The sequence below is a fragment of the Eriocheir sinensis genome, chromosome 29, assembly GCF_024679095.1.
Source record: "Eriocheir sinensis breed Jianghai 21 chromosome 29, ASM2467909v1, whole genome shotgun sequence".
Classification (NCBI taxonomy): domain Eukaryota; kingdom Metazoa; phylum Arthropoda; class Malacostraca; order Decapoda; family Varunidae; genus Eriocheir; species Eriocheir sinensis.
The window spans coordinates 11,562,454-11,577,453 of NC_066537.1; the positions used below are offsets into that span (position 1 = coordinate 11,562,454).

General features: G+C 38.5%; 1 protein-coding gene across 1 annotated transcript in view; it reads left to right on the forward strand.

Annotated features, from left to right (window-relative positions):
• Nucleotides 1-15,000, forward strand: part of LOC127005284 (homeobox protein orthopedia-like) — an 80,628-nt gene that overhangs the window by 1,253 nt on the left and 64,375 nt on the right. Inside the window, exons 2-3 of the mRNA XM_050874078.1 lie at nucleotides 10,126-10,355; nucleotides 10,937-11,176. Of these exons, the coding sequence (XP_050730035.1) occupies nucleotides 10,126-10,355; nucleotides 10,937-11,176 (470 nt within the window). The remainder of the gene's footprint in view (nucleotides 1-10,125; nucleotides 10,356-10,936; nucleotides 11,177-15,000) is intronic.

The following is a 15,000-nucleotide window of genomic DNA, read 5'->3' on the forward strand; positions in this document are numbered from 1 at the left end:
TTATCTGTGCGCGTTCCTTAGAGTTTTGCGGTAAAAAAAAAATAATAATGCTGTTAAATTCATGGCATACTGTGTTGCGCAAGTTGTTATTTGTTTATTAATGATCTAGATGGCGTAAAAATATTAATGTTAAGTATTTCTAGTAGTTTTGCGGTGAAGGTGTTGCTCTTTTGTTTCTGTGTTGCGGAAGTGCTCAGATTTGCAACACTGCGGTAAAGAAAATCCATATTAGTGTTGCAGAAATATGATCTTCAGTAATTGTTGTTCTAAAAAGTGTTGCTGTACACGATGTTTTTTTTATTACCGCGTTCTTAGTGTTGCGTCTATGTGTTGCTAGTGTTCTTCGTAATTATAAGTACAAGGTGCTGTTATTTTGTTCTTATATCTTACTGTTGCGTTAGTTAGTGTTGCTGTTTTCATGCTTTTTTTTTTATCTTATTGTTGCGATAGATAGTGTTGCTGTTTCCAAGTGTTGCAGGCAGTGTTCTTTGTCTTAATGTTTAGAAGTGTTGCTGTTTTCTTATAGTGTTGCGAGAGAGTTTTTGTTTTCTACTGCTGGGGGAGTGTTAATATTATTTTTAAGTGTTGCGGGAAGTATTGCATTGATCTCCAAATTGTGTTGCTATATTTAAGCGATGCTGTGATGTGTCGGGCTGGCTTCTGAATTGTTTGTGTTGCTATTTTTTCAAGTGATGCTGTGATGTGTTGCGTTAAAATATTGCTAAGTGGTCTGGCTCAGTGTTGCGATAATAATGTTATCTTAAACTGTTGCGTTACATAGAAGACGCTGTGTTTCTTGTAAGTATTGCGGGAAGGTCTTGTCTAAGGTGTTGCGCTTAGAAAAGGTCGTATTCTTCATTAATGTTGCGAAAAATTGCTAGTTTAATAAGTATTGCATTCATCTGTTTGTATTCTAAAGTCTTGCGTCCAAAAAGGTTCCGATTTTCAAAAAGTTAAGATTGTCAAGTGAGTTACATTGAAAAGTTCCGATTCTTCTTAGTGTTGCTTTCAAAAAGTTTCGATTAAGTGTGTTGCATTGAAAAGTTCTGATTCTTATAAGTGTTCCCTTCAAAAAGTTTCGATTGCGGGAAGGTATATTGTTATGTTTAATGTGTTGCGCTGAAAAAAATCATCGTATATTTGTGTTGCGCTGAGTAAATTCTACTATAGTGTTGAGTTAAAAAAAAAGTTCGGGCGTTCAAAAAGGCTCGGATTATTCAGTGTGTTGCAGGGCGATATTGTTTTCTTTATGTGTTGCGCTGAGCTATTTATTCTACGAGTGTTGCGTCCAAAAAAGTTCGAATTCTTAAGTGTTGCGGGCCGATATTGTTTTCTTTAGGTGTTGCGCTAAAAAATCTGATCATATATTAGTGTTGCGCTGAGCTGTATAGTCTATGCGTGTTGCGTTCAAAAAAGTTCGAATTCTCTAGAGTTGCGGGACAAAATTGCTTTCTCTAATGTGTTGCACTAAAAAATCTTACCAGATAATTAGTGTTGCGCCAAGTTTTTTCTTCTACGAGTATTGCATTCAAAACAGTTCTGATTCTTATGAGTGTTGCGGGCTGGTATTATTTTGTGAAGTGTTGCGCTGAAAAGTCTCATCATCATATATTAGTGTTGCGCTGAGGTGTTTATTTTATACAACTGTTGCGGTCCAGTAGTTTTGAATTTTAAGAGTAAATTGAGGGGAAGTGTTGCTTGCTAAGTGTGTTGCGTTTAAAAATTCTTGATACTTTATTTCATTGTTATGTTACACTTTTTTTTGTTTTGTTTTTGTATATTATTTTTTGTGTTAATTTTGTGCTGTATTTTGCATGTGTTGCGCTGAAAGTTTAAATTCTTGCGAGTGTGGGCGCGGTGTTGCTGTCAGTTATTGTGCTTAAAGAGACGCCATATTCTTTGTGTTGCGAGTGTTTGTTTTGCCAAGTGTTGCGCGCAGAACATTCATATACTTACGAGTGTTGCCATAGAGCGCTAAACTACGTGTCGCAGAGAAGTGTTGCATCTATTGGGTGTCACAGAAAATTGGTTTAGTGCTCTTTGTTTTGAGAAAGTGTTGGTGTTGTTCTTAGTTTGTGTTGTTTTAATGAGAAAATAATAATAATAATAATAATAATAATAATAATAATAATAATAATAATAATAATAATAATAATAATCGCGTGATCGGCGGGGTGTCGGGAATCGCTATATCGGGGAGGTACCGGAAGAGAGGAAAGAAGGAAGGAAGGAAGGAAGGAAGGGAGGAAGGAAGGAGGGAAGGAAAAAGAAAAGAAGGGTGTAGGAAGGAAAGATGGAGCGGGAAGATAATATAGGAAAGCAATAAGAAGACAGGAAAGAAGGAAGGAATGGAGAAAGGAAAAAAAGGAATAAAATACGGAAGAAATAAAGGGAGACAGTAAGAAAAGAAAGAAAGAAGGAAGGAATGGAGAAAGGAAGAAAGGAATAAAATACGGAAGAAATAAAGGGAGACAGGAAGAAGAGAAAGAAAGAAAGAAGGAAGGAATGGAGGAAGGAAGAAAGGAATAAAAGACGGAAGAAATAAAGGGAGACAGTAAGAAAAGAAAGAAAGAAAGAAGAAAGGAATGGAGGAAGGAAGAAAGGAATAAAAGACGGAAGAAATAAAGGGAGACAGGAAGAAAAGAAAGAAAGAAGGAAGGAATGGAGGAAGGAAGAAAGGAATAAAAGACGGAAGAAATAAAGGGAGACAGGAAGAAAAGAAAGAAAGAAGAAAGGAATGGAGGAAGGAAGAAAGGAATAAAAGACGGAAGAAATAAAGGGAGAGGAAGAAAAGATAGAAAGAAGAAAGGAATGGAGGAAGGAAGAAAGGAATAAAATACGGAAGAAATAAAGGGAGACAGTAAGAAAAAAAAGAAAGAAGGAAGGAATGGAGGAAGGAGAAAAGGAATAAAAGACGGAAGAAATAAAGGGAGACAGTAAGAAACGAAAGAAAGAAAGAAGAAAGGAATGGAGGAAGGAAGAAAGGAAGAAAAAACGGAAGAAATAAAGGGAGACAGTAAGAAAAAAAATAATAGCGGAGAACACTTTTATCATTATTATCATTACTACTACTACTACTACTACTACTACTACTACTACTGCTACTGCTGCTGCTACTGCCACCGCTACCTTAACTATTACCTCAAGTATACGTCCTGTCCCGGCATTCCGCGCGTGACCGGCACCGCGTCGCCTCACCTGCCAGGTAGATTTTAATTAAGACGGCGGCGAGCGGCGAGCGGCGGAGATTTATACCTTTATTTTTCCCTCTTCCGGTGCGTGACGAGACCGCTGGGCCGCCACACACACACACACACACACACACACACACACACACACACACACACACACGCACACACACACACACACGCACATGACAGTTAATCTTCACACACCCGTTTGTTGCTGTTTTTTTTGGTTTTTTTTTGTTTTTGTTTTCCTTCTCACGGATTGCAACACACACACACACACACACACACACCGTCACGATACCACGATGATTCCTGTATTCCTTTAGAGAGAGAGCACACACACACACACACACACACACACACACACACACACACACACACACACACTGTCACGATGCTACGATGATTCCTGTATTCCTTTAGAGAGCACACACACACACACACACACACACACACACACACACACACACACACACACACACACACCGTCACGATGCTACGATGATTCCTGTATTCCTTTAGAGAGCACACACACACACACACACACACACACACACGCTACGTTCGCTATAAACAAATTAAGGGCACTATTTTTTTTTATGATACCGACGCCTCTGAATAATAAAAATAACAAAAAGGAAAATAAATACAGAAATCCTCACTAACAATTAAATTAACAAAAAAATGCAAATTATTTTTTAAGTCCCTCACGATTGGTATTAATTATATAGGGTAATAAAGTGATGGTAAACGAGCGTAATAAACGAAGGTAATAAACTAACGTAATTAACTTAGGTATCTAACAAGCGTGATAAACTAAGATATACTAAAAGGTGATAAACTAAGATATACTAAAAGGTGATAAACTAAGATATACTCAAAGGTGATAAACTAAGATGATTAACGAGCGTGATAAACGAAGATATTTAACGAACGCGCTCCTGCTGCCGAAAGTAAGATGAAAGAAACTTAGAACGTTACCGAATACAATGAAAGAAAGAAGGAAAATAAAAATAAGGAATATGGAATGAAAGGAAGAAAAGAAGATAAAGAAAGAAGGAAAGGAAGAAAGACATAAAGAAATAAAGGAATATGGATTTAATAAATAAGCAAACAAATATACGAAGAATGAGAGAGAGGTGAAGAAAGATACAGATAAATAAAGAAAGGAAGATAAAAAGAAGGAAAGAGAAAAGAAGAAAGACAAAAATAAAGAAAAAAATAAAGATAGAAGGAAGGAAAGAAGACGATATAAATAAATAAATAAATAAATAAATAAGATAGAAAAAAAGAGAAAGAAAAAAACTGAAATAAACGAAAATTAATAAAAAAAAACAGATAAATGAGTACATAATTGAATCGCATCAACAAAATATAAAGAAAAAAAATATTCGTGTAAATTCATAACTAACCAAATTACAAGTCGTTCTATAAAGCCCCAAACATTACAGAGGCAGTTCATTCCTTCACTTATACTTTTTTTATTTCATCTATTAACTAAATCCCCCCCCCCCGCCCCACCCCCCACCCCCTCTCCCCTTACCCATCATATACTTTACCCTTCCTTCCCTTTCCCATCCTTTTTTTTACCTTTTCTTTTTTTTCGTTTTCCTTTCCTCTCCCTCACGTTTACAGCCCCTTCCTCTTCAATTTCCTTCCCTTCCTTTCCGTTCCCTTCCCTTTTCTTATCCATTTCGTTCCGTATATTTCCCATTCCCTTTCCTTCTCTTTCCCATCTTTTATTTTTACCATTTTCTTGTTTCCTTTTCCTTCCCCTTTCCTTCCCATTTACCGCCCCTTCCTCTTCGATTTCCTTCCCTTCCTTTCCGTTCCCTTCCCTTTTCTTATCCATTTCGTTCCGTGTATTTCCCATTCCCTTTCCTTCCCTAACCATTTCCTACCCCTTCCCATTTTCTTGCCTTCCTTACCCATTCTCTTCTCTTTCTTTACCATTTCTTTCCCTTCTTTTCCATTTTGTTTCTTTTCATTCGTTATTTCTTTCCACTCTCGTTCACACCTTCTTTCCCCTTCCTCTGTCTATTCCATTTCCTTCATTATTTTTCTCTTTCCATGCACCCCCCCCCCCCCCCCCCCATTCAGAAGCAGGAGGAGGATATAAGATTAGCAGTAGAAGTAAGGATAAGGATGATAATGATGATGATGATGATGATATGAAAATGAAGATGAGGAACAGGAGCAGGATAAGGTGATGGAGGAGGAGGAGGAGGACGAGGACGAGGAGAAGGACGAGGAAATCGGCCTAGTAGTAAGATGAAGACGATGAGGATAAGGAAGGGAGCAGGAGGAGGAGGGGGAGGAGGAGGAGGAGGAGGAGGAGGAGGAGGAGGATTAACTGTAGGAGGAATATAAGAGAAGGAGAAAAGGAGCACAGAAGGAAGGAGACTAATTGCAGAAGTAGTAGTGGTATTGGAGGAAGAGGAGGAGGAGGAGGAGGAGGAGGAGGAGGAGGAAAAGGATTGATTGTAGTAAGCATAGGAGAAGTAAGATTAGGAGGAGGAAGAAGAAGAGGAGTATAAGAATTAAGAAGAGGAGTATCGGAGGAGGAGGAGGAAGACCAGAGGAAGGGAGGGAATGGTGTGGAGGATGTCGTCGGGATGAATGAGTGAGGTGAACAGCGTGTAGGGACAGGAATTAGTGCAACATTTACCGGGGATGTGTTATTCAGGCAAGATTGACAGGTGCGCCCAGGTAGACCAGCCGCCGACCCGCTTACCTGGGGGGCGGCGCTGGCCAGGTGCGAGGGAGGGAAGGGGGCGGGGCTGCACAGGTGACAAGGTGCCGTTATACACGTGTCCGACAGGTGCGCTAAGAGTTACAGGTGATGCTAATTGGGCAGGTTAATGAGGTAAATGAGTGTAGGTGTGTAAAAAGGCGTTAGAAAGGTGTTAATTGGTTACGAAGGTGATGAAAAGCTGTGAGTCAGGTTCTGTGAGGTAATTTAAAGATGCTGTTTGTCGCTTAAGCAAAATAGGTATATGGGCCTAAGAAGGTAAAATTCGTAAGCTATTAAAAAAAAAAAAAATAAGATCAGAAGAGGAATTGAAGGATACAGAAATGAGGTAGTTTGTCACTTAAGCAAAATAGGTATATGGGCCTTGAAAGGTAAAATTCGTAAGCTAAAATAAAAAAATAAAAAATTAAGATCAGAATAGGAATTGAAGGATACAGAAATGAGGTAGTTTGTCACTTAAGCAAAATAGGTATATGGGCCTTGGAAAGTAAAATTCGTAAGCTAAAATAAAAAACAAAAAAATTAAGATCAGAATAGGAACTGAAGGATACAGAAATAAGGTATTGTTTGTCACTTAAGCAAATTAGGTATATGGGGCTATGATGGTAAAATTCAGAAGCTAAAATAAAAAAAATAAAAAAATTAAGATCAGAATAGGAATTGAAGGATACAGAAATAAGGTAGTTTGTCACTTAGGCAAATTAGGTATATGGGGCTATGAAGGTAAAATTCAGAAGCTAAAAAAAAAAAGAAAAAAAAAGGATAAGAAAAGGAAATGAAGGATACAAAATAATGAGTGAAATAAATAAATAAATAAACAGTGGAAGACAGAGAGGAGGAAAATTATTAGTGAAGAAATAAGTAATACAGGTAAAAACAAGTTAATCAATTACACAAGTGATTGAAAGCCATTAGTCAGGTCCTATGAAGTAATTTAAAGGTACTATTTGCAACTTAGGTTATAATAACAGGGTACATGTGGGTTTAAGAAGGTAAAATAAAGGAATACGTAAAAAAAAAAACAGGTTAATTAGTTACACATTAAAGGACGTTAGTCAGGGAGTTAAAAGGTACTATTTGCTGGTACAGGTTAATTGGGCTTGTGGGTTCAGGAAGGTAAAAAAAATAATAGTTAAGATAAATTAATTGGAAAGAGAAATAAAATGAAGTGGAATAAATAATGCGGGAAATATACCAAAGAAAAATAGAAGAGAAATATGTAACGGAGAAAAATTAACAGCAAAAAGAAACCCAAAACGAAGATAAATAAACAGCAGAGAAATAACGAAGAGAAACAGACAATGAAGAAAAACATATAATGAAGAAAAATAAATAACGAAGAGAAACAGACAATGAAGAAAAACATATAATGAAGAAAAATAAATAACGAAGAGAAATAAATAAACGAAGAGAACTAAAGAGTGAAGAGAAATAAAGAGCGAAGAGAAATAAATAGCGAAGAGGGAAAAAAGCTGAGAGAAAACATGGCAAAGAGAAAAAAATAATGAAGAAAAGTAAAGTAAAGAGAAATAGATAGTAAGGAAAAATAAACAGGGAAGAGAAACAAAGAGCGAAAAGGAAATAAAATGAAGCGAAGAGAAAAAAACATAGCAAAAAGAAAAAAGTAGAGAAGAAAAACAATCAAGGAAGAGAGAAATACGAAGAGAGGAAGATAATGAAGAAAAACAAATAAAGAGAAAAATAATAAATAAACAAATAAATAGGAAAGAGAAACAAACTATATATAGAGCTTTGAAAAAAAAAAACCATAGAAAAAACAAAAAAACAAAAACAGGTAACGTAGATGTGACTGTACAGGTGTGTGTGTGTGTGTGTGTGTGTGTGTGTGTGTGTGTGTGTGTGTGTGTGCAGGTGCTAATGAGGTGCTCAGGTACACAAAATGGAGTTAAGCGTGTATAGTCTGCACAGAAAAACCGATTAGCTAGCTTGTAATTGATCTCTCTCTCTCTCTCTCTCTCTCTCTCTCTCTCTCTCTCTCTCTCTCTCTCTCTCTCTCTCTCTCTCTCTCTCTCTCTCTCTCTCACACACACACACACACACACACACACACACACACACACACACACACACACACACACACACACACACACACACACACACACAATGTTTTCTGACGTTAATTTCGACCTTTTGTTTACTTGTGTTTGCCCTTCGTTTCTCCGGACTGTAATTTTCCTCCTCCTCCTCCTCCTCCTCCTCCTCCTCCTGCTCCTCCTCCTTCTTTCATCTTCCATTATTTATTGTCTTCCTCCTCCTCCTCCTCCTCCTCCTCCTCCTCCTCCTGCTCCTCCTCCTTCTTTCTTCTTCCATTATTTGTTGTCTTCCTCCTCCTTCTCCTCCTCTTATTCTTTCTCTTCTTCTTCATATTTTATTTTTTCTCTTCCTTTTTCTATTTGCTGTCTTCTTCCTTCTCTTCCTCCTTGTTCTCTTCCTTCTCCTCCTACTCGTCGTCTTCCTCCTCCCCCTCTTAGTGCTTCTCTTCCTCATCCTTTTTCTATATTTTTTCTTTTCTTCTTTTCTCTCCTCTTTCCCCATTTTACATTATCTTTCTTTTTTCTTTTGGTCTTTTCATTTTTTTGTTGTTAATCGATTTTTCCATGTAGGTTTTATCCATTTTCTTATTCTTTCTACATTCTCATCCGTTACCCTTATGGATTATTATTATTATTATTATTATTATTATTATTATTATTATTATTATTATTATTATTATTATTATTATATCGCTTTTCTTCACTTTCAACGGACACTGAACGCAAAGACTACCTGTTCAATTAACGGCTTCAGGTAAATTGGGAGATCATTAACCTATTCTCTTGTCTATTTTTTAGAAGAACAATTTGAATCACACTTTTCTATCAGTGAACTATTAATGGCTGCTGCTGATACTACTACTACAACTACTACTACTACTACTACTACAACTACTACTACTACTGTTATTATTACTACTACTACTACTACTACTTCTACAACTACTACTACTACTACTACTACTACTAATAATAATAATAATAATAATAATAATAATAATAATAATAATAATAATAATAATAATAATATACTATTCATCAAATGTCCTTCCCATCAATGAAATAATAATGGATAACGATGATGATGATTCGTTATATTGTCTATCATTAAAAAGTTACCTATTCAGCCATTGGTAATTTTTTTTTTTTTTTTAAGGTTGCAATCTTTACAATTTGCCGGGAATAAAACATGAAGCAAAATACAGAAAAATATAAATAAATAAATAAATAGACTTAACTCCAGCGTGTTCTAAATATAAGCAAATCAATAAATGTTCTGTGTTCACCTGTTCCCTGCTTCCCCCTTCCCCCCCTGCCCTTTACCCCGCCCCAGGTGTGCGTCACAATTAGCCTGTGTTCTGTTCAATGTTCTCTGTACCGGCGCCGCGAGACCCCGCAGGTGTAACTTTGATCGCGACCCACCTGTACAATGTTTAATTAACCTGTACTCCCGCCGCTCTGTTCTGCCGCTCGAGTAGAAGATAACGCGCTGATCCCATACACACCTGTTCCAGTTATTACCCCCCCTCCCCCCCTCCCTCGCCTGTCTCACGGCTCAGGTCTTCTCGTATCAGTTCGAAAATATATCTTGTTTTCGTATACTGATTTTGAACTTTGAATTTGAACGTCCTACTTTTTGCTTCTGGGGAGCGGGGACATGGCGGGCTTTTTTTTATTATTTCTTTTGAAGTGGCCTACTTTATATATGTAGAAAAGAAAAATAACATGACCTCTTGCACCTGCTCGCTAATATCTGTGTCCACTTTTATTTTTTTTGCGTTTTGCCCCTTGCTAAAAAAAATGATACCCTGTTCACCACTACTTTATATATGTCGCTAATAACTGTGTCCACTTTTATTTTTTTTGCGTTTTGCCCCTTGATAAAAATAATAATAACATGTTCACTTGTCCACTTGTTCACTACTTTATATATGTAGAACAGAAAACGACCATGACCTCTTGAATCTGCTCCCAAATAACCTTGTGTCCACTTGTTTGTTTGTTTTTTGTTTGTTTTTTTCTTTTTTTGCCCTTGCCCTTTGCTAAAAAAAATAATAACCTGTTCACCTGTCCCCAAATAACCTGTTCACCTGTCCCCAAATAACCCTTTGCTCCCCTGTGCCGCCAGGTGTAAACAAGGACCTCGTGGACGACCTCAACAAGAACGTGACGAACAAGCCGCCCGTCAGCAGCGGAGGGGGGGCGGGGGACGGTGGCCCCTCCCTCACCCAGCTGGAGTCCCCCCCGCCCCCCTCCCACGCCCTGTCCCACGCCCACCACGCCACCCACCACCCGCAGGGACCGCCCACCCTCGCCAACCTGGACGCCCACGCCTCCTCCGCCCACCGACCAGGAGAGGTGCGTGTGCGTGTGTGTGTGTGTGTGTGTGTGTGTGTGTGTGTGTGTGTGTGTGTGTGTGTGTTATGCATGTGTGAGTGTGAATATAACTTTTTCAACGAGGGATCGAGGGCAGACAGGCAGGAGGGCGGGCTGGCGAATGCGTGTATACATATTAAAACAAAACGGTGAATGTGTGTTAGTGAGTTGACGGCGGCGTTGGTGAATGCGTGAAATAGCTCGATGAATAAATGAATGAGCGAAATACAAAGTTAAATATAATGTTGTGTTAGTGAGTTGACGGCGGGGTTGGTGAATGCATGAAATAGCTCGATGAATGAATGAATGAGTGAATTACAAAGTTAAAATTAATGGAGTGTTAGTGAGTTGACGGCGGAATTAGTGAATGCATACAAAAGACTAAACGAATGAATGAATGAATGAATGAACAAAATACAAAGTTAAATATTATGGCAAAATGTAAAGTTAATCACTAGTAAAATTTAAAGTTGATAAATAAAAAAAATAGCAAACTAATCCAACTAATTACGATAATAACCAACACACCCACTCACTCACCTTTCACCCCTTCACCCCAACAGGTCTCCGGCGGTCTGGCAGGCATGGGCGTGGGCGGGGTGGGCGTGAGCGTGAGTGTGAGCGGGGGCGGCGGTGGCGGTGACGGCGTGGACAAATCCGTGAAGCCTAAGAGACATCGCACCCGCTTCTCGCCCACGCAGCTGAACGAACTCGAGCGGTCCTTCACCAAGACGCACTACCCCGATATCTTCATGCGGGAGGAGCTGGCGATGAGGATTGGCCTGACGGAGAGCCGCGTACAGGTAAGCGTCAGGTGTGCATGTGTGAAGGTGAAAGATTGAAAGGGAAAGGAAGCAAAGGGTAAACTAAATGGAAGGTTTAGAAAGGGAAAAGTGAAGGGAAGAAGGGAACAGCAAGGTGAAGGGCTGAAAGGGAAAGGAAGCAAAGGTAAAACTGAAAAAGGGAGAGTTAAAAGGGAAAGCTGAAGGGAAGGTAAAGGAAGGGAAATGAAAGGATAATCAGGAGGAAAGAGATGAAGAGTTTATGAATATGGAGGAAAAAGGAAGAGAAGGAAAAGGGAAGAGAACGGACAGTAAAATCAAAAGTAAAAGAAAGGAAGGAGGGAAGAGAAGAAAGGAGAAGAAAAGAAACAAAACAAAAGGAAAGAATAGGAATGGAAGGAAAGGTAAAGGAAAGGAATGAGATGCGTGTGTGTATTTGAAGGGAAGGGATTGAAAGGGAAAGGAAGCAAAGGGTGAGCTGAAAAGGGAAAGTTAAAAGGGAAAGCTGAAGGGAAGGTAAAGGAAGGGAAAAGAAAGGAAAATCAAGATGGTGAAGGGGAAGAAGGATTGAGAGGAAAAGGCAGGAAAGGTAAACATGAAAAAATGGATTAAAAGGGAAAGTTAAAAGGGAAAGGTGAAGAAAGGAAAAAAAGAGGATAACCAATAGAAAAGAGTTTTTACTTACTTTATTCTACACTAAAGGCAGAAAGAAGAAAGGAAATAAAGGAAACTGAAAAAAATAGGAAAGGAAGGGAAGGGAAAAGAAGGAAAACTCACGAGGATAGGGGTGAAATAAATTAAAGGATGGGAAGGGAAAATGGAACCAATATTAATGGGAAAGGATAATAGCGAAAAGGGCAGAAAACAAAGGGAAGAAAAATGGGACGAAAGGGAAAAAGAAGACAGAAACAGCAAAAATAAGAGGAGGAGGAGGAGGAGGAGGAGGAGGAACTGCATCTGTATTTCTTGGATGTGGAAAAGTGGGTGGAAAAGGAGAGGTAACATGAGGAGGTACAGGTGTAAAAGGAGGAGGAGGAGGAGGTGGAGGAGGAGGAGGGAAGCAGTTTATGATCCGGGGCTTCATTTTTTTACTCGACTCGCTGTTCGAAGACTTAAAGAAAGCATTTTGAGGCTTCGGAAAAACATTTGTCTTTCACTTGGGAGAGAGAGAGAGAGAGAGAGAGAGAGAGAGAGAGAGAGAGAGAGAGAGAGAGAGAGAGAGAGAGAGAGGATGGAAAAGTGAGGAAGTGGAAGGGATGTTGAAAAAAAGTGAAGGGAAATTGAAGGGGAAATAGAGAAAAGTTTGAAGCGAAGGGACGATGAGAGAGAGAGAGAGAGAGAGAGAGAGAGAGAGAGAGAGAGAGAGAGAGAATGCTTACTGTGTGTGTGTGTCTGAGTGTGTGTGTGTGTGTGTGTGTGTGTGTGTGTGTGTGTGTCGCCGCTTGATTGGGAAACATGAAACAATGCAATCTAGTTTCATTGTTAATATCTTCATTATTACTATTTTTATATTAGTTATTGTTGTTATTTTTATTATTGATGTATTTGTTTGTTTTAATTGCCTGAATACATAACATTCCTCCTCCTCCTCCTCCTCCTTCTACTACTACTACTACTACTACTACTTATATACTACAATTACTGCTTATATTATCATTCACATCTCTCTCTCTCTCTCTCTCTCTCTCTCTCTCTCTCTCTCTCTCTCTCTCACCATCACCATCACTATTAAATCATCCATCATCACCACCTCTAAACAACAACAACAACAACAACAACAACAACAACAACAACAACAAGAGCTTCCATGAATACAATATTGGGTTGGACGAATGAAGTTAAATGACCCATTCTCTCTCTCTCTCTCTCTCTCTCTCTCTCTCTCTCTCTCTCTCTCTCTCTCTCTCTCTCTCGGGCGGTGTGTACGTGTTCAAATCAACGCTTGGGAGAGAATGTGTGTGTGTGTGTGTGTGTGTGTGTGTGTGTGTGTGTGTGTGTGTGTGTGTGTGTGTGTGTAAAAGCGTGATGGGTATAAATTCTGGCATAGAGGAATAAATAGACTGAGAGATAGATAAAGGGATAGATAGATAGACAGATAGACAGATAGATAGATAGATAGATAATATAATAAAGAAAACTGATAGACACTTAGATGTACAAAATATAGAAGGGTTTATAGATAGATAGATAGATAGATAGATAGAAAGATAGATAGATAGATAGATAGATAGACATAAATAAATAGTGTAGATAGACAGATGGAAAAATAAGAAAAAATTGAACCTACCGTAAGAGAGAGAGAGAGAGAGAGAGAGAGAGAGAGAGAGAGAGAGAGAGAGAGAGGCCTCGAGGGAAACATTTCGTCTTATTGCTCCTAATGGTCAGCCAATGGCCTTGAAGGGAGAGGAAGAGAGAGAGAGAGAGGGAGAGAGGGAGAGAGAGGGAGGGAGAGGAGGAAAGAGGGGAGAGAAAATCCTGGCGGTGATAGTTTGTGGGGTGTCACTCCTCTCTATTCTTCCTCCTCCTCCTCCTCCTCCTCCTCCTCCTCTGTGAGTTCGTCCTTGTCTTCCTCTTCTTCCTTTAATTCTTTTATCTCTTTCTTCCTCTTTTCCTTTATCCAGATTCTCCTCCTCATCCTCATCCTTATCCTCTATTCCTCCTTTTATGGTCTTCCTTCTCCCTCCCTTCCTTCTCATCTTCCTTCTTCGTATAATTATGTGCAAATACTACTACTACTACTACTACTACTACTACCATTACTACTACTACTACTACTACTACTACTACTACTACTATTACTATTTATTCTTCTACTTCTACTTATTCATTTATTTATTTTCGCCTTTCATTTATCATCCATTGTTTGTTATTCATCCAATCACAAAACACATCCTGTATAATAACCAACCTTTTGTGATATTTTTGTTTGTTTTATTCCTGTTTATTTGTTGGTTTTCTTTTCTTTCCGTTTAGGTTCGTGTTTTTTCCCTTTATTTATTTACTTCAAGGATCGATTATATAAAAGTCCCATGAGAATTAGTCTGTAGAATTAGTCATTTTTCTTATTCTTGAACGCCAGTAAAACATCTTCAACCTTTTGTCTGTTCTATAAGCCATGATATTCTCTTACTGTCTCCTCAAATTATACGCAGGATTTTTCTCTTCATTCCTTTTTGTGCGTTTCTTAGGTTTCTCTCCATCTCTCTAGGTCTTTGGTGAGGCGGGTTTGGTGAGTTTCTGAACATTCGGTGCAGGAAATTACCGGCGGTCGAAAATTGGGAGAACGCTTGAGCGCCATACCGTATTCATATTTAAAATCAGATAATGACGATACCATTTAGGCTTTCTGTTTGTTCTGTTCTGTTCTCTTCGATATCATTTAGGCTTTCCGTTTGTTCTGTTCTGTTCTGTTCTGTTCGATACCATTTAGGCTTTCCGTTTGTTCTGTTCTGTTCTGTTCGATACCATTTAGGCTTTCTGTTTGTTCTGTTCTGTTCTGTTCGATACCATTAAGTCTTTCTGTTCTCTTAGATAGATTATTCATATTTCAACTCTCCATAATCTTTTTTTTTTTTTACAGCAAAGGAGACAGTTCAGGGGTGTAAACAAAAATTAAACAATAATGAAAAAAAAAAAAAAAAGCCCGCTACTTACTGCTCCTGAATAGAGTACAGGGGAGTGGCCAAACAGAGAGATCAATAAACCATAAACTATTTTAACCCTATTTTAACCGTATTCATATTTCAACTCCATAAAATGAAAAAAAAATAAGATGACGAAACCATTTAATCTTTCTGTCGTCATTAGAAGCTATTACCCTGCACCGCATATTAGGTTAGATAGAT